A 21,398-nucleotide genomic window follows, 5' to 3' on the forward strand; every position below is an offset into this window, starting at 1 on the left:
ACAGAATGCCGTCTGTAGTACAAATTATATCATCAAGAAATTTCAACATTCCAGCTGTAATAACAGAGGAGAAAAAAAATTATTGTGCATTACTTTCCTAACTCCCTTCATATTTTACAACGTGTAATGCATACCAAGGAGAACTACTATGGATACTAGCAATACGACTTGCCCTACTTACAGTAACAGAAACAAGCATTATCTGGTATCATTCCAATGTAACTGTATAGAAAACAGATAGAAGTGCTTCGTTAACAAATTAACCAAACTTTTCACTCTCATATTTCAGTGTATCAGGTTGAAGATTGGGAAACACTGAAAAGGAAGGGAAGGTCACTCAGCCACAGGATGAAGAGACCCACCTCTAATGAGGAATTTAACCAATATAAAGTTACAAAAATGAGGCCGCGTTCATTGTCAATACGTCCCAGAGATGGCAGCACCGTACGGCAGATGGAATTTTACCGCCAGCGGCGAGAATGAGATCTGTTTTAAATACTTAAAATGGCGATGTTTTCCTTACTTGAACAGCATGCAATCATTTGTTTTCTGAATTTGCGTGGTGTGAAACCAATTGAAATTCATCGACAGTTGAAGGAGACATGCAGTGATGGAGTTATGGATGTGTCGAAAGTGCGTTCATGGGTGCAAAAGTTTAATGAAGGCAGAACATCGTGTGACAACAAACCAAAACAACCTCAGGCTCGCACAAGCCGGTCTGACGACATGATCGAGAAAGTGGAGAGAATTGTTTTGGGGGATCGCTGAATGACTGTTGAACAGATCACCTCCAGAGTTGGCATTTCTGTGGGTTCTGTGCACACAATCCTGCATGACAACCTGAAAATGCGAAAAGTGTCATCCAGGTGGGTGCCACGAATGCTGACGGACAACCACATGGCTGCCCGTGTGGCATGTTGCCAAGCAATGTTGACGCACAACGACAGCATGAACGGGACTTTCTTTTCATCGGTTGTGACAATGGATGAGACATGGATCCCATTTTTCAATCCAGAAACAAAGCGCCAGTCAGCTCAATGGAAGCACACAGATTCACCGCCACCAAAAAAATTTCGGGTAACCGCCAGTGCTGAAAAAATGATGGTGTCCATGTTCTGGGACAGCGAGGGCGTAATCCTTACCCATTGCATTCCAAAGGGCACTATGGTAACAGGTGCATCCTACGAAAATGTTTCGAAGAACAAATTCCTTCCTGCACTGCAACAAAAACGTCCGGGAAGGGCTGCGCGTGTGCTGTTTCACCAAGACAACGCACCCGCACATCGAGCTAACGTTACGCAACAGTTTCTTCGTGATAACAACTTTGAAGTGATTCCTCATGCTTCCTACTCAGTTGACCTGGCTCCTAGTGACTTTTGGCTTTTTCCAACAATGAAAGACACTCTCCGTGGCCGCACATTCACCAGCCGTGCTGCTATTGCCTCAGCGATTTTCCAGTGGTCAAAACAGACTCCTAAAGAAGCCTTCGCCGCTGCCATGGAATCATGGCATCAGCGTTGTGAAAAATGTGTATGTCTGCAGGGCGATTACGTCAAGAAGTAACGCCAGTTTCATCGATTTCGGGTGAGTAGTTAATTAGAAAAAAAATCGGAGGCCTTAGAACTTGAATGCACCTCGTATTATATATTTTTCCTCTTGAAGGTAAGTACTGGTCACCAATTCTGTCTCACAATTTATTAGTTTTCACAATTGATTTTTTCTTTGAACCAATACAAAGTCAACCAAACACAATGCATAATTTACATAATTTATTTTAATGTCATAGATGTTCTGTCAATATTGATATCATTTATGTACTGAGGTATGTAATGCCACAAGAAGTAAAAATTTGTTGTATATGTAACTATATTGACATGTGACCCAGGTGCAAGATCTGCCCAATCCATGCACCCAGCACTTCCTATTTCCAGTCCTGTCTTAGATTTATCCTACCCCACCAAGGGCCAGGCAACCTGTGAAAGCAGCCATGTCATTTAACAGCTCTGCCGCAACCATTGCATAGCTTTTTATGTTGGTATAACTTACAACAAGCTGTCCACCAGGATTAATGACCACTCCCAAACTGTAGCTTAGACCAAAGTAGACCACCCTGTGGCACAATATGCAGCTGAGCATAACATGCTTAATCTCAATGTCAGCATCACTACCTGAGCCATCTGGATCCTCCCCTCCACCACTAGCTTTTGTGAATTGCACAGATGGGAGTTATCCTTACAACACATTCCCTGCTCCTGAAATTATCCTGGCCCCAACCTATGGTAACACAGTAACTGTACCCACACCCTCCAACAGTTTTCACCCTCTCTGCCCTATCATCGCCAATCCAATCCTGTCTCCCAGTCTCTTTTTTTGGTGCACTCTGCTAATGCAACTGCCCATCTTTCCCCACTCCTCTTGTTTTCACTCCTTTTTGCCCCACTTCCCTGCCCCACAGCCTCCTGATTCCATGCCTGTTGGCACTCTAGTCCCCGCAGACTGCACTAAGCAGCATTCCTCTGTCCCCCCACCTGCACACTACTATCTCTTCTCCTTCCCCGCACCCTCCTGATTGCTGCTGCCACCCCACATGATAGTTGCATTCTGCCTGAGCTGCCGGAGTTGGCGGTCATGTGTGCATTAGGTGTTGTGAGGTATGCTTGCTTGTGTGTATGAATGGTGTGTGTTTCTCTGTTTGTCTTTTGCTGATTAAGTCTGTGGCCAAAAGCTTTGTGTGACTTTTAATTGTACCTATCTGCAGCTTAACATGTCTTCTTTATGATACATAACAATCTGTCTTTTGCTACTTTGTTGATATTTTTACATAATGACAACATGTACATGAAATGAAAATATAGTCACAGGTCCATCATTAAAATCATAGCAGTGTAAAAGTAGTGGATAATGTATACTCAATATAATCAAAAGAATGAGAAAAAGATGCTGACTTGGGAAAAATATAATCTGCTCATATCCTCATTTAAACTGAAAATGTGCCAGTCTTCTTAAAACGAAATACAAGGTGTATCCTCACTTTATTCTTCTATAATTTGGCATGTTTATATTTCTGAAACTAATAAACATGTACTATGGAATTTTTTTTTTTTTTTTTTTTTTTTTTTTATGAACAGTAAACTCAAAAAGCTTTTTTCCCAATACCTTTTCGTAGGTGTTCAATGTGCCCCTCTTGAGATGCATGGCATATGCCAATGTGGTATTTAAATTGTTCCCACACTGCAGCAAGGGTATCTTGAGTTACAGCTTCCACAGCTGTTATTAAGCAATGTCACTTCATTCATTGTTGTTGGTAATGGAGGCATATAAACAGAGTCTTTTATAAACCTCCACAAGAAATAATCACATGCAGTCAGGTCCGGTGACCTTGTAGGCCAGTGATGTAAGGCTAAATCATTTGGTCCAGTGTGCCCGAACCATCGTTCAGTAATACTTTGATTTAAAAATTCCAACACTTCCAGAAGACAATATGGTGGTGCCACATCCTGTTGGTAAATGAAGTCATTTGAATCAGACTCCAACTGTGGGAAAAGAAGGTTCTCAAGCATATCAAGATAAGTGCTTCCTGTGACAGTGTTCCTGGCAAAGAAAAATTGACTCTCCTTTACACAAACAATCTGTTTCTCAGAATTGTTGATGCCATTGTCTAATGTTTTGTACTGTAGGAGGATCTGCATCGTACTTAGTATGAAAGGCACACTGAACAATTATTACTGACCCGTACTGTGCCAAACATAGAAGACAAAGTGCTTTCTGTTGTCCTGATACCATTTTTACTAGAACTGAAGTGGGTGCACACTGCTGCTACCTAGCAGTAACCATGTAAAACTGGAGTGTTTGCTCTTTCCAACAGTTTGTTGTTCATGCAAATATCTCAAATAATGTAATAGTTACAACTTTTTAAAATCAGAAGACTCTTTGTGATACACCCCGTATAATATAGTAAAATGAAACTCCTACCCTGTAATGCAAGGTAAAATTTTAGATGTTTTTCAGTGGAGCATATTATTTATTGTTTACTACAGTAATGGAAATTGAACAGAGAAAACAATAAATAAAAATGAGGGATGACAACCCTTCACAAATAGATAAATCATGTGTGTAGTATTTGAACCATTGTTTCTTTCTTGTGTAAGTACATACTCTCACAAACACAACCATACAAAATATGAGTGCATCCATCCATGGTGGGAGACAGTGGAGTTGCAGTTGGCTGAATTTGAGTGTCTGTGTTGTTGTGTGAGAGATTCAATGTGTGCACTTACACTAGTAGAGTGTTAACTCAGAGGCTGTTTAAATTTCTATATTATTTTGTGTCTCTCTGTATCACATGTCAATCATCAATAGGTAAATGGGTGCCTTTCCTAATTTTTACATATTGTTCAGTGGTACAAAACTAGTGTTCACAACTTCTATTAAAAGCCAAATTTTACACTGAATATTCAAGAAATGTGATCCAAATTAAAATACTTACCTCACCAACAGGGAGATTGAAGTTCTGTGTTTTCATAGCTGTAACATTCCTGAAATAGTCTGTATACTTTTTGGAAGGTGTGAAAGGAGCATGTGCAGAAGGGGGGCACAGCATCATCATGAACCCAGAAGAGAGAATGTCACTCTGTCTTAGAAAATCCAAGCTGTATGAAGTCTGCAACATGAACATATATTGTCTCTGTCATCAAATTAATACAAAAAAATAAGTTTAATACTTCCTAACAATAATGTACTTACCTTTAGGAGACAGTGAAGGATACACGATAAATGGTAGGTGTAATTATACAAGAGGACAATAACAGACTTCTCTGCCTCTAAGTTTGACACTAGTACTTCTTTCGGTCAGGAATGTCCTTTTTGCCGGTGTTGGTCTGCTTTTTATGTCCTCTTGTTCCATGCACAATGGGTTATTTTGCTGCCCAAGTAGCTGAATTCCTTAACTTCATTAAATTTGTGATCACTAATTAAGATGTTAAGTTTCTCACTGTTCTCATTTCTGCTGCTTCTCATTACTTTCAGTGTTCTTCGATTTATTCACAATCCATATTCTGTAATCATTAGACAGTTCATTCCATTCAACAGATCCTTTAAATTTTCTTCAATTTCACTGAAGCTATCAAAGTCATCTGCAAATCTGATCATTGCTATCCTTTCACATTGAGTTTCAATCCCACTCTTGAACCTTCTTTTATTACCGTCATTGCTTCTTCGATGTATAGACTGAACAGTAGGGGTGAAAGACTATATTCCTGTCTTAATCCCTTTTCCGTTTGTGCAATTTGTTCTTTGTCTTCCTCTCTTGGTTCTTTTATGTATTGTATATTATCCATCTTTCCTCATAGCTTACTGCTATTTTTCTCAGAATTCAAACGTCTTGCACCTCTTTATACTGTTGGTTGTTTTTTCCAGGTCAACAAATCCTATGAACATTTCTTGATTTGTCTTCAGTCTTGCTTCTATTAAAAACTGCAACATCAGAAATGCTTCTCTGGTGCCTTCACCTTTTCCAAAGCCAAATTGATCATCAAACAGAACTTCAGTTTTCTTTTCCATTCTTCTGTATATTATTTTTGGCAGCCACTTTGATGCATGAGGTGTTAAGCTGACAATCATAATTCACACACTTGTTAGTTCTTACAGTCCTTGGGATTGTGTGGATGATATTTCTTTCTGAAAGTCTGATGGTATATTGCCAGTCTCATACATTCTACATGTCAATGTGAATATTTGTTTTGTTGCCACTTCCCCCAATAATTTTAGAAATTATGATGGAATATTACCTATCACTTCTACCTTATTTGATTTTTAAATTCTGATTCTAATACTGAATCCCCTGTCTCATTCTTATTGACCCCCATTTCTTCTTCTGTCCTCCCCTCATAGAAGTCTTCAATGTAATCTCCCCACCTATCCACTCCTCTGCATTTAACAAAGGAATTCCCATTGCACTCTTAGTATTAATGTCCTTGCTTTTAGTTTCACCAAAGGTTGTTTTGACTTTCCTATATGATGACTCACAAGGGGAGGCTGCCAATTGTGAAATTCAGATTCGATTCATACTGCGCATAATTAAAGCTCATGGCCAGAGGTGTAATGTGGCTAAGCACCAAGATGCATTTCTCAGCCGTTGTCGAGAAAATCGACAGTTAAAAGAAACCGTTGCTGTGAAATACTCTCTACGATTATTAATTTTCTACAACGGCTGAGAAGTGCATCTTGGTGCTTTGCCACATTACACCTCTGGCCATGAGCTTTTATTATGCGCAGTATGAATCGAATCTGAATTTCACAATTGGCGGCCTCCCCTTGTCAGTCCTTCTGACAATCATTTCATTTCTGATTTCTTCACATTTTTCACTGGGCCATTTCAGCTTAGCTTCCCTGCTTTTCCTATTTATTTCATTCCTAAGTGACTTGTGTTCCTATATTCCTGAATTTCACAGAACATTTTCATACTTCCTCCTTTCATTGATCACCTGATGTATTTATTCTGTTATCCACGTTTCTTTGCAGTTATCTTCTTTGTACCTATGTGTTTCTTTCCAACTTCTGTGACTACCCCATTTAGGCGTGATTGTTCCTCTTCAACTGAACTTCCAACTGAGCTATTCATTATTGCAATATCTATAGCCTCGGAGAACTTCAAGTGTATCTTTCCATTCCTTACTATTTCCATATCCCACTTCTTTGTGCATGATTCCTCCTGACTAGTTTGCAGCAGCCTACTTTTCATCATTACTAAATTCTGCTCCTGTGTACACCTTATACTCCAATATCCGATTTTTGAATCTCAGCCTGACAGTGACGTAATCTGACTGAAATCTTCCTGTATCTCCTAGCCATTTCCAAGTATACCTCCTTCCCTTGTGATTCTTGAACAGGGTATTCGCCACAACCATCTGAAATTTATTCCAGAACTCAATTAGCCTTTCTCCTTCCTTATTCCTACTACCAAGCCCATATTGTTCTGTAATCCTTTCGTCTATTCCTCCCCCTACAACTGCAGTCCGATCCCCATGACTATTAGATTTTCAATCCCCCTTACACAGTGAATTACCCTTTCAGTATCCTCATATACTTTCTCTATCTCTTTATCTTCTGCTTGCAACATCAGCATATATACCTGAACTGTTGGTGTCAGTGTTGGTCTGCTGTTGATTCTGACAAGAACAACCCCATCACTGAACTGTTCAAAGTAACTCACTCTATACCCTATCTTCCTATTCATAACAAATCCTACTCCTGTTATGCCATTTTCTACTGCTGTTGATATTGCCCTATACTCATATGACCTGAAATCCTTGTCTTCCTTCCATTTCACTTCACCTACCCCCACTATATCTAAATTGAGCCTTAGCATTTCCCTTTCCAGATTTTCTAGTTTCTGCATCACAGTCAAGCATCTGATGTTCCACATCCTGACTCGTAGAACAGTATCCTTTCATTGGTTATTCAGTTTTTTTATCATGGTCATCTGCCCCTTGGCAGTCCCCTCTTGGAAATCTGAATGGGGACTAGTCTGAAATCTTTTGCCAATTGAGATATCATCATGATACTTTTTCAGATATAGGCCTCATGTCCTGTGAATACACATTATGCTTCTTTAATGGGGTGGTTGCCATTGCCTTCTCCATCCTCATGCCATTGATCATTGCTGATTCTTTCACCTACTTGGGCAGTTTCCTGTCTTAAGGGCAAGAGAATGCCCTGCGCCTCTGCCACTCCTCCACCCTCTTTGACTAGGCTGTCAGCGGAATGAGGGTGACATCTTATACCAGAAGTCTTTGACTGACATTGCTGATGATTTTTATTCAAAAATTAAGCAGTGGTGAGGTTCAGACACAGGACCAAGACTGTTTTGATTACTAATCAAAGACACTACCCCTAGACCATGGATATTCACTAATTACCAACAATTAATTTTTTCACATTCTATTTTTATTCATTCTGGAACCCTACTTTTTATCACTGTATTGCACATTGATTATTCACAGATATGTTATGTAAAGACTCATACTTTTTTCCTACACCATAATAGAATCATTGAAACTGAGAGAAAGTTATAGAAAATTCAGAGACTTGAAAACCGTGTGGAAGATCCTTTTTTTAAAAGAAGAAAAAAAAAAAAAAAAAAAAAAAAAAAAAAAAACGGACACTGAACTAACTTGTCAGTAGCATATAGCACAGCATCTTTCAGTGTATAACTGCTTAATTTGGTTATTTTATTGTTAAAATGTTGCAGATCTACATTTCAAACACAGATACATTAAAATGTGTATGTTTAAATTTACCCTGCAATGGAAATATGATTATCATTTGTCGATGAGCATCATTTTCAAAATTGTTCTTATTATTTGTGACATTTCATGTATCAAATCAATGAGCATCACTTTCAAAATTGTTCTTATTATTTGTAACAGTTCACGTATCAACAGTATGAGGATGATAACAATAGTAAAATAAATATATTTGGAATTTTGTCTCAGTTACACAGCTGTGTATTTGTTCTTGTTCTGATGTTGCATTCACCAAGTTAAAAAGATGACTTCATTCTTGTGTGGATAACTGCCTTATCATTTGTGTAGTAATTTGCAGAAACATTGATACAAAAATTAAATGATTAAACACTACTGGTATTGAATGTACTTGTAAGCCAAACCGCATAGTTTCCACTTTAGAATAACACTATATGTTGCAATAAACTTACATCACTACCTCGTGTAAAGAGTATACTTACAATCAAATCTGTTAGATAATCTTCCTCTGAATCTCCATGCTTTACTTCAGTGCCATTCACAGAGAGGCTGTAATTGTAGTACTGAGAATTACCAACAAGTCCAATCCACCAATCCCATCCAGGAGGTACATGTGTGACACCTTCACTTGTATACCCATACTGAAAACATTATGCAAGAGCACAGACTGATTTACACCAATAAACTATGTGATTTCTTACTTTATTGTATAATAAGGCAGTCATAAAATTGAAATTCTAATTGAGAATAAATGTATTTGTATATGAATTAAAATACAAAGATTCTAGAGATATTTTCTTTAGCAAAGAAATACTCAGTTACTTCCCCTGCAATACACTACAAAATAATTCTGTAAATGTACATTCAGTAGGACCAGATTAAAAATATATTGGAATTTTTACTGTTGTCTGCATGCTAGAAGTAATGATTCTGTCTAACCCATCAAGAAAGTAAACCTTTTTGAATATAAATCAAGAAAATAACAACTCAGAACATGTCTTGCTGTACTATTACATGCACCATTATATAAGTACATTGGAAAGTGGCTCATTATGGCATACAAAGTGAGATGATTCCAAAGGGAATGCTGCTATGTAATGTTAGGCTACTTACAATGTTAGGCTTCCTACAAAAAATAATATCATACATTATATATTTGATTTACAAATTTCCAATGAAGAAAGGAGGATAAGATCCGAGAGAATGAAGAAGTACTGAGCTGACAGGAAACTGAAAAATTCTTTGTAAAAGTTGGCTAGAGTGGCCCCATGAAGGCCATAAAATGTAAATAACAACAACAGCAACAACAACAACAACAATAATAATAATAATAATATATTTGATTTACAGCCAAACACATCCATTCCAAGAGCATCAAGGCTATGATAAATATGAAAGTTTTGAAATTAATTAGGTAACAGTTACTGATCATCAAAGACACTTCCACAATGAGAGATTAAGCCTTGTGCTTTGAGACATAGTGAAAAACCAAAATTATCAGAACTGTTTTCATCACTATCTGCAACGAAATGCTGGAGTATACCTTTACTGGTTATTTCCTCAAGTACAATCTCTGTCTGGCTTCACAGGCCTATTTTCATTTCAAAGATGTAAGTGCACCTCCTCAGAAATCTTAAGCAAGTAATTTGTGGGCAGGTGTAGATCTGCTTATTTAAGCTCAAGCATACTACAACCCAAAACTCTTGGTTGTCAAATCTATCTTTGAAGATAAGTCAACAGTGGAAATAGGAAATGTTCTGCATGCCAAATTTGATGTCAGTTAGGAGAATTAAAAAAAAAAAAATCTCCATTTTTGCATAACTGATTTGTATTTGATGAATTGAGAAGATATAACAATGAAAACAATCAATTATTGACAAAATTATTTAATTGGATAGAGAAAAGAAAATCCACATACCAATGAATGGCAGAACAAACATGTAAAAGAACACACAAAATATGGTTGTAACCGGCAAGCTTTTGGAGCCATTGGCTTGTTCTTCAGGCAGAAGGATTGAAGGGAAAGGAAGAGTGGTGAAGGAAAAGGACTGGAGAGGTGTAGGAAACTGGGTATATTTTCGGAAAAGTCACCCAGAACTGTGGATCAGGGGAGACTTACCATACAGGATGAGAAGGAAAGATTGATTGTTGGGGTCTGCATCAGATGAGATTTGACATTTTCAAATCTTGTCTGATGCAGTCCCCAACAATAAATCTTTCCTTCTCATTCTGTGTATGGTAAGTCTCCCCTGATCCACAGTTCTGGGTGACTTTCCCAGAATCTACCCCTTTTCTTAGACCTCTTGAGTCCTTTTCCTTCACTCCTCTTCCTTCCCCTTCAACCCTTCTGCCTGAAGAAGAGGAGCCATTGGCTCCAAAAGCTTGCCAGTTACAACTGTCTTTTATGTGTGTGTTCTGCCACCACTTGGTGAGTAGAATTGAGAAGATAGTCTGATGCCACAGAATTATGCAGCTAACCAAATGACTGCAAAAAATAATGAGATTTATTAGAAACAGAAACTGTGTTAATAATATGATCAGGAAACTGACTGGTTCTAAGTGTTAATAAGAAAGTTTTTACATGTTGATTCTTGCAAAGAAGACAACAGAAACTAGAAATGATTAATAATGCTATTGTGTTTCTGCAAATTGTACCATTTCCAGTTTTGAACTGACAGGTTCACCTTCTGATGGCTGTTCATGTTTATATGTGCATGTATATTGTTGTTTACATTAGATGTTGGCTGTTTTTTTCCCAACAGCTACTGTAAACAACAAAAAATGCAATACAAGCATAAACAGCTATCTGAAGATGAACTCATCAGTTGAAAACTAGTAATGATGTGATTTGCGTAAATAAATATCATTATTGACAGTGGCTGATTGCTGTTTTCTTCGTGTGCCAGAATTAGCTTATATATTGTACTCAGCCACAGTCTCAAAAATGTAATTTTTCTACAAAATATCAGGAAAGAAATTTCGATGCAAGTGCCATTAATACTGAGGCAATACATTTTATTTGTGATGATACAAGTACACAAATGAAAATACTACTCCTCATATATTTTTAATTTTGGAACTCCAGGTTGATACAAAGACAATGTGCCATCCACTAACATATGTTTGAAAGACTTTCTTTGTGGCTATTCACCTTGGTCAAGTCTAGGGACATGGAACAAAGTAGTGAGAACACAAAAGCACTGAAAATGCATTTTGTGAAAAATGGCACTTAAAATGTTTTCCATTTCCATTTTCCCAAGTTTTCCACGCTTCTTTGTAGCAGTAACCTACATCATCAGCCACTGTGTGAAAATTCCAATCCACAAAACCTTTGGAGCATCCAAACTCCTATTGAGAAATAGAATTTGTATGCAACATACAAAACATCATTAGCAATCAACAGTTTCAGAGGACATTAGAGTAAGTACAGATTATTTGACGCATTATTTTGATGTTCTTTTTCAGTTAAGTTGTGCAGTACTACTCTCAACAAAATTTTCCATCAAAATCATTCATGCTAAAAGAAATACATTTCTGAGGAGGAATTGAAACTATGGCAAAACCTCTGTTAGCCTCTGCATGTGATAGAAAGTGAAATTAGTAAAAATTGCCATTATGGGTTACTGGGTCTGCATCAAATCTTGTGCAAGAGATGTTAATTTTATGTTCACTGCACATCACATTTTATGATGGTGTAAAATTTGTACTTACCATATTGAGATATTTTCCTGCATAAAATGTTCTATAGCCATCTGAATTTAGAACTGTAGGAAATGCATATGGCTCAACCTCCTCTCTCCATCTTTCTCCAAAACAGTTTCCTTCCTCTGTGTTGTTAACTGTTCTATGATTGTGCTGGTAAAGTCCACTGATAATTGATGTTCTGCTTGGGCAGCAAACAGGAGTTGTAACAAACTGGAAAAGAAAAGTGACTATTGTATTTCCTACAATTATAGTAACAGGTTCTAAATAAGTCCTTTGTCTACCTTTTTATCTCTCCTGTTCCTTATCTTCCCTTTTCTCTTTGGTCCTGGCTCATTCTCATCCAATATCTATGAAGTATGTATGTACAGCAATATAATGAGAGCCAGTACATCACAGATAACTAAAGTCTCCTACAACTTCTAAGTTGTGTACAGGGTGCTGATCTGATAATGGTTTGAATTGGAACTTTTGTGTGGAAACTAATGATTTTCATGCTGCAGCAACAAATATGTAAAACAATGCATTCCTCTCACCTACATCAGCTAGATTAAAATGTTACAGTAATGTACTTGTTCCATTTTTTTTCCGTAGGAAATGCTGCTCATTCCACCATCTGGAATTGTTGCTGAAAATACATGATTTGATGCCTTTAATGTATTGTTTACAATAATAGTAACACAGAACTCACCTTCATTGGCTGTATCATAGTTGTACTGAACACTACAAATACACTTCACAACAAAAGTTTGATAAGCTGGAAAAATATTGTCTTGTAATATTTTCTTTCCTTTATTTGTTGAATTTAGCTAAGTATTTAAATATTCAAAACACTCCATTGATACCCTATTGGTGTGGTATTACTTCTCCTATCCACCTCTTTTTTTTATGAAATCAAACACTGGAAAATCCAGGATGGAATGTAACAATACGAGAGAAGGAAAGTTGCTACTCACCATATAGCGGAGATGCTGAGTCGCGATAGGCACAACAAAAAGATTCACACACAGCTTTCGGCCATTAAGGCCTTTGTCGGCAGTAGACACACACACACACACACACACACACACACACACACACACACTCTCACTCAAGCACAACTTGCACACTCGTCTGTGGCCTCAGACAGCTGAAACTACACTGCGAGCAGCAGCACGAGTGCATGATGGGAGTGGCGACTGGGTGGGGGTAAGGAGGAGGCTGGGGTGGGGAGGGGGAGAGATAGTATGGTGGGAGTGGAGACAGTGAAGTGTTGCAGTTTGGATGGAAGGTAGGAGAGAATGTGCAGAGGGGGGAGGGGGTAAGTAGCAGAAAGGAGAGACATAAAAATAAAAATAAATTAAAAGACTGAGTGTGGCAGTGAAGTGACGGCTGTGTAGTGCTGGAATGGGGACAGGGAAGGGGCTGGATGGGTAAGGACAGTCACTAACAAAGATTGAGGCTAAGAGGGTTATGGGAACATAGGCAGTATTGCAGGCAAAGTTCTCACCTGCACAATTCAGAAAAGCTGGTGTTGGTGGGGAGGATCCATATGGCACAGGCTGTGAAGCAGTCATTGAAATGAGGGGTATCACGTTTGGCAGCGTGTTCAGCTACAGGGTGGTCCACTTGTTTTTTGGCCACAGTTTGATGGGGACCGTTCATGTGGACATACAGATTGTTGGTTGTCGTGCCTACATAGAATGGAACACAGTGGTTGCAGCTTAGCTTGTAAATCACATGACTGGTTTCACAGGTAGCCCTACCTTTAATGGGATAGGTGATGTTAGTGACCGGACTGGAGTAATTGGTGGTAGGAGGATGTATGGAACAGGTCTTGCATCTAGGTCTATTACAGGGGTATAAGCCATGAGGTAAGGGATTGGGAGCAGGGGTTGTGTAAGGATGGACGAGTATATTGTGTAGGTCCGGTGGATGGCGGAATACCACGGTAGGAGGGTTGGGAAGGATAGTGGGTAGGACATTTCTCATTTCAGGGCAGGACAAGGAGTAATCGAAACCCTGGCGGAGAATGTAATTCAGTTGCTCCAGTCTCAGATGCTACTGAGTTACGAAGGGAATGTTCCTCTGTGGCCAGACTGTGGGACTTTGGGAGGTGGTGGGAGACTGGAAAGATAAGGCAAGTCGGATTTGTTTTTGTACAAGGATGGGAGGAGAATTATGGTCAGTGAAGGCTTCAGTGAGACCATTGGTATATTTAGAGAGGGACTGCTCATCACTGCAGATGTGACAACCACGCGTGGCTAGGCTGTACAGAAGGGACTTGTTGGTATGAAAAGGGTGGCAGCTGTTGAAGTAGAGGTATTGCAGGTAGTTAGTAGGTTTGATATGGATGGAGGTACTGATGTAGCCATCTCTGAGGTGGAGGTCAACATCTAGGACGGTGGCTTTTTGGGTTGAGTAGGACCAGGTGAAGCAAATGGGGGAGAAGTTGTTGAGGTTCTGGGGTAATGTGAATAAGGTGTCCTCACCTAAAATACAGATAGCAAAGATGTCATCAATGAATCTGAAACAGGTGAGGGGTTTAGGATTCTGGGTTTTTAGGAAGGATTCCTCTAGATAGCCCATGAATAGGTTACCATAGAATGGTGCCATGTGGGTGCCCGTACCCATACTGCAAATTTGTTTGTGGGTAATGCCTTCAAAAGAGAAGTAATTGTGGGTGAGGATATAGTTGGTCATGGAGACCAGGAAGGAGGTTTTTGGTTTGGAATCCATAGGGCGTCTGGAAAGGTAATGTTCGATACCAGTAAGGCCATGGGCATTAGGAATGTTAGTGTACAGGGAGGTGACATCAGTAGTGATGGGCAGGGCACCGTGTAGTAAAGGGAAAGGAACTGTGGGGAGTTGGTCGAGGAAATGGATGACTTTCTCATTTCAGTGTTGTGAATAGTGACAGAGATGCAGATGGTTCTCTTGTCTGTCCATCAGACTGTTGCTACTTTTTCTCATCTCAAAGACAGCATTTTAACTCTTGTGCAAGTTATTCTGATGTAAATACAGAGCCATATCTCTTGTGCGTCTCACTTTTGTGAGCAAAAAGTGGGTGATATCTAATAATCGTCAACATTCAGGCAATAAAATTTGTTTAGTTGTTAATAATAATAATAATAATAAACCCTGTGGAGGCCTGGGAAAAGTATAGGCCTCTGGTATGTTCTGCCAGTCGTAAAAGGCGACAAAAATAACAAACCACTAATAGGGCTAACCCTTCTATTAGTGTGATTAGTTGGTTCAGGACAGAACTAATGAAGCCTCGGACAAGCGCTGTCATGGTTGGGGATAACGCTTGAACCCTATGCCCGTCCACAATGATAACGACACTGCTAGCCACACGGAAAATGATTTAAATCCAAATAGAGGTGTTTTGCAGGATATGCTTCCTGCAACCACTCTAGAAGGAAAAAAAAAGACAGAGGATGAGATGGTCAGATGAAGTTAACCAACACCTCGTGTTCTGTTATTACCAAGCAACCAACACAACTAGACACAGATCACAAGTATACACAACATTTATTACCAGATACCCAGAATTAAAATTTTTAACAAACAACGACTAGCTGATCAGATCCATGTAATAATCAAAAATAATGGGATACCCCAGTCAGAATTAGAAAACATCAAACAACAAGTACAACAAATACTGGAACAAAATAATGTGCAATCAGAAGAAGAAGAAAATACAGTAATGGACTCAAACATCCCAGAGCGAACAAACAAAGAATAACACACATCAATTAAACAATCATAGGAAAACGAAATCTTAAGACAGCCACCAGAACAAGCACAAATAGAACACGAAGTAACACACATGTTAGATGTAGAAGAAAAATTTCAGCTGACATATATAGAATACAAAGACAGAAATACAGACATTAGACCATTCTTGCATAGACCACCAAATAACCCACAAGTCGAAACAACAATAACAACTATCAACACAATTATACACAACAAAATAAATGAAAATACAGCTATGGAAGAGTTACAACTACTGGTTTATATAGGAGCACTCACTACACTAAATATATGCACTAGGCAGAGATCAGAACCAACCAATACACAGAAGAAACCCAAAAAACCAGCATGGCAACACAGGCTACAGATCAGAATAGAAAAACTGTGAAAAGACATCGGACAGCTAACACAATTTATAAGAAATGAAATATTAGACAAAAAACGAAAAAGGTTAGGTAAAATCTCACAACAAGAAGCGATAGAGCAATTAGATTAAAAGAAGCAGAAATTACAAGCATTGGCCAAATGACTTAGAAGATACAAAAAAAAAGTGAAAATAGAAGGAAAGAAAACCAAACATTCAACACAAGACAATAGATAACACACACATTAAAATAGACAATCCACCAAAAACAACAGACATGGAACACTTCTGGAGCAACATATAGTCAACCCCAATACAGCATAACAGACATGCACGGTGGATACAAGCAGAAACAGACACATACAAGATGATACCACAAATGCCTGAAGTGATAATTGTGCGAAATGAAGTCACCCGAGCAATTAATTCTACGCACAATTGGAAAGCCCCTGGAAAAGATAAAACAGCAAATGTCTGGCTAAAGAAGTTCACCTCAACACATTCACATCTAACTAAATTATTTAACATGTGAATATAATAGAGGGAAACATTCCATCTAAAAACAAAGATGATGTGACTTACCAAGCGAAAGTGCTGGCAGGTCGATAGACACACAAACAAACACAAACATACACACAAAATTCAAGCTTTCGCAACAAATGGTTGCTTCATCAGGAAAGAGGGAAGGGGAGGGAAAGATGAAAGGATGTGGGTTTTAAGGGAGAGGGTAAGGAGTCATTCCAATACCGGGAGCGGAAAGACTTGCCGTAGGGGGAAAAAAGGACAGGTATACACTCGCACACACACACGTATCCATCCGCACATATACAGACACAGGCAGACATATGTAAATGCAAAGAGGTTGGGCAGAGATTTCAGTTGAGGCGGAAGTACAGAGGCAAAGATGTTGTTGAATGAAAGGTGAGGTACGATCAGCGGCAACTTGAAATTAGTGGAATTTGAGGCCTGATGGGTAACAGGAAGAGAGAATATATTGAAGAGCAAGTTCCCATCTCCGGAGTTCTGATAGGTTGGTGTCAGTGGAAAGTAACCAGATAACCCGGACAGTGTAACACTGTGCCAAGATGTGCTGGCCATGCACCAAAGCATGTTTAGCCACAGAGTGATCCTCATTATCAACAAACACTGTCTGCCTGTGTCCATTCATATGAATGGACAGTTTGTTGCTGGTCATTCCCACATAGAAGACTTCACAGTGTAGGCATATCAGTTGGTAAATCACATGGGTGCTTTCACACGTGGCTCTGCCTTTGATCATGTACACCTTCCGGGTTACAGGACTGGAGTAGTAGGTGGTGGTGGGAGGGTGCATCGGAGAGGTCTTACACCAGGGGCAGTTACAAGGATAGGAGCCAGAGGGTAGGGAAGATGGTTTGGGGATTTCATAGGGATGAACCAAGAGGTTACGAAGGTTGGGTGGATGGCTGAAAGACACTCTTGGTGGAGTGGGGAGGATTTCATGAAGGATGGATCTCATTTCAGGGCAGGATTTGAGGAAGTCATATTCCTGCTGGAGAGCCACATTTAGAGTCTGATCCAGTCCCGGAAAGTATCCTGTCACAAGTGGGGCACTTTTGGGGTTCTTCTGTGGGAGGTTCTGGGTTTGAGGGGATATGGAAGTGGCTCTAGCTAATTGCTTCTGTACCAGGTCGGGAGTGTAGTCGCGGGATGCGGAAGCTGTTTTCAGGTTATTGGTGTAGTGGTTCAGGGATTCAGGACTGGAGCAGATTCGTTTGCCACGAGGACCTAAGGTGTAGGGGAATGACCGTTTGATATAGAATGGGTGGCAGCTGTCAAAATGGAGGTTCGTTAGTGGGTTTGATGTGGGCGGATGTGTGAAGCTGGCCATTGGACAGATGGAGGTCAACGTGAAGGAAAGTGGCATGGGATTTGGAGTAGTACCAGCTGAATCTGATGGAACCAAAGGAGCTGAGGTTGGAGAGGAAATTATGGAGCTCTTCTTCACTGTGAGTCCAGATCATGAAGATGTCATCAATAAATCTGTACCTAACTTTGGGTTGGCAGGCTTGGGTAAAGTGTTACACAGTCCAGGTTATCTGGATACTTCCCACTGACAACAACCTATCAGAACTCCGGAGATGGGAACTTGCCCTTCAATATATTCTCTCTTTCCATTACCCACCAGGTCTCAACCTCCGCTAATTTCAAGTTGCCACTGCTCGTACCTCACCTGTCATTCAACAACATCTTTGCCTCTGTACTTCCACCTCAACTGACATCTCTGCCCAACCTCTTTGCATTTACATATGTCTGCCTGTGTCTGTATATGTGCAGATGGATATGTGAGTGTTTGCGAGTGTATACCTGTCTTTTTTTCCCCCTAATGTAAGTCTTTCCGCTCCTGGGATTGGAATGATTCCTTACCCTCACCCTTAAAACCCCACATCCTTTCGTCTTTCCCTCTCCTTCCCTCCTTCCTGATGAAGCAACCTTGGGTTGCGAAAACTTGAAATTTGTGTGTGTGTTTTTGTGTTCTTTATTGTCTCTATCAACATACCAACGTTCTCGTTTGGTAAGTTATAGCATCTTAAACAAAGATGAGGTGACTTACCGAACAAAAGTGCTGGCAGGTCGATAGACACACAAACAAACACAAACATACACACAAAATTCAAGCTTTCGCAACAAACTGTTGCCTCATCAGGAAAGAGGGAAGGAGAGGGGAAGACGAAAGGAAGTGGGTTTCCTTCTATTAATTCTAATTAATAATTAGTTTCAGCTCGTTCTATACGGAATTTTTCTTAAATTGTCTACCTGTCCATATATATATATATATATATATATATATATATATATCAGGAAAGAGGGAAGGAGAGGGGAAGATGAAAGGAAGTGGGTTTCCTTCTATTAATTCTAATTAATAGAAGGAAACCCACTTCCTTTCGTCTTCCCCTCTCCTTCCCTCTTTCCTGATATATATATATATATATATATATATATATATATATATATATATATATATATATATATATGGACAGGTAGACAATTTAAGAAAAATTCCGTATAGAACGAGCTGAAACTAACAAAATACACAAAGCAATCACTCATATAAATATATTGGCTACACCATTGCAATTTCATAACCACTTCTGCAACCCTTTAGATCACATAAAATCAACAGATACGAAGAAAGTAAATTGGAAAAAGAAAACACTACATGGCATGCACCCGTATCATTTAACACAGCCACACACATATATATATATATATATATATATATATATATATAAAAAACAAAGATGCTATAACTTACCAGACGAAAGGATGTGGGGTTTTAAGGGTGAGGGTAAGGAATCATTCCAATCCCATATATATATATATTTTAACAGTTACATTGCAGACCCATACATGGACCCTGATACACTTACACAAGGAATAACTTATCTGAAACCTAAAGATCAAGCAGACACAGCAAACCCAGCAAAATATCGCCCCATAACATGCCTACCAACAATATACAAAATTAACTTCAGTCATTACACTGAAATTAATGACACATACAACACTGAACAAAATTATAAATGAAGAACAAAAAGGCTGCTGCAAAGGAGCACGAGGATGTAAGGAGCAACTGATAATAGATGCAGAGATGACATATCAAGCTAAAACTAAACAAAGGTCACTACACTACGCATACATTGATCATCAAAAAGCTTTTGATAGTGTACCCTCACTCATGGTTACTACAAATATTGGAAATATACAAGGTAGATCCTAAATTGATACAGTTCCCAAACATTGTAATGAAAAATTGGAAAACCCCACTTAGTATGCAAACAAATTCAAATAATATCACATCACAGCCAATACAGATTAAGCATGGAATATGCCAAGGAGACTCATTAAGTCCTTTCTGGTTCTGCCTTGCTCTGAACCCACTATCCAACATGCTAAATAATACAAATTATAGATATAATATTACTGGAACATACCAACACAAAATCACACATTTGCTATACATGGATGATCTAAAACTACTGGCAGCAACAAATCAACAACTCAACCAATTACGAAAGATAACAGAAGTATTGAGCAATGATATAAATATGGCTTTTGGAACAGGCAAATGCAAGGAAAATAGCATAGTCAAGGGAAAACACACTAAAGAAGAAGATTACATATTGGATAACCACAGCGACTGCATAGAAGTGATGGAAAAAACAGATGCCTCTAAATATCTAGGATACAGACAAAAAATAGGAATAGATAATATAAATATTAAAGAAGAACTAAAAGAAAAATATAGACAAAGACTAACAAAAATACTGAAAACTGAAATGACAGCAAGAAACAAGACAAAAGCTATAAATACTTATGCTATACCAATATTTACCTACTCATTTGGAGTAGTGAAATGGTGTAACACAGACCTAGAAGCACTCAATACACTTACACAATCACAATGCCACAAATATAGAATACATCACATACATTCAGCAACAGAAAGATTCACATTAAGCAGAAAGGAAGGAGGAAGGGGATTTATTGACATAAGAAACCAACTTTATGGACAGGTAGACAATTTAAGAAAATTCCGTATAGAACGAGCTGAAACTAACAAAATACACAAAGCAATCACTCATATAAATATATTGGCTACACCATTGCAATTTCATAACCACTTCTGCAACCCTTTAGATCACATAAAATCAACAGATACGAAGAAAGTAAATTGGAAAAAGAAAACACTACATGGCATGCACCCGTATCATTTAACACAGCCACACATCGATCAAGACGCGTCAAACACATGGCTAAGAAAAGGCAATATATACAGTGAGACAGAAGGATTCATGATTGCAATACAGGATCAAACAATAAACACCAGATAATGCAGCAAGCATATTATTAAAGATTCCAATACCACAACAGATAAATGCAGACTTTGCAAACAACAAATAGAAACAGTAGATCACATCACAAGCAGATGTACAATACTAGCAAATACAGAATACACCAGAAGACATGACAATGTAGCAAAAATAATACAGCAACAACTTGCCATGTAACATAAACTAATAAAACAACACATTCCCACATACAAGTATGCACCACAAAATGTACTGCAGAATGATGAATACAAATTATACTGGAACAGAAAATTACAACAGATAAAACAACACCACATAACAAACCTGACATCATACTCATCAATAAAAAGAAGAAATTAACACAACTAATTGAAATATCCATACCCAATACAACAAATATACAGAAGATAACAGGAGAAAAAATTGAAAAATACATCCAACTGGCTGAGGAAGTCAAGGACATGTGGCATCAGGATAAAG

At 38.7% G+C, this 21,398-nt stretch overlaps 1 protein-coding gene across 1 annotated transcript in view; it reads right to left on the minus strand.

The window, feature by feature from the left end:
• The window catches only part of LOC124595777 (N-acetylglucosamine-6-sulfatase-like), a 107,018-nt gene that overhangs the window by 31,514 nt on the left and 54,106 nt on the right, over positions 1-21,398 (minus strand). Inside the window, exons 3-5 of the mRNA XM_047134663.1 lie at positions 11,973-12,176; positions 8,744-8,902; positions 4,487-4,660 (exon numbers count right to left, since the gene is read on the minus strand). Coding sequence (XP_046990619.1) covers positions 4,487-4,660; positions 8,744-8,902; positions 11,973-12,176 — 537 coding nt within the window. The remainder of the gene's footprint in view (positions 1-4,486; positions 4,661-8,743; positions 8,903-11,972; positions 12,177-21,398) is intronic.

The sequence above is a fragment of the Schistocerca americana genome, chromosome 2, assembly GCF_021461395.2.
Source record: "Schistocerca americana isolate TAMUIC-IGC-003095 chromosome 2, iqSchAmer2.1, whole genome shotgun sequence".
Lineage (NCBI taxonomy): Eukaryota > Metazoa > Arthropoda > Insecta > Orthoptera > Acrididae > Schistocerca > Schistocerca americana.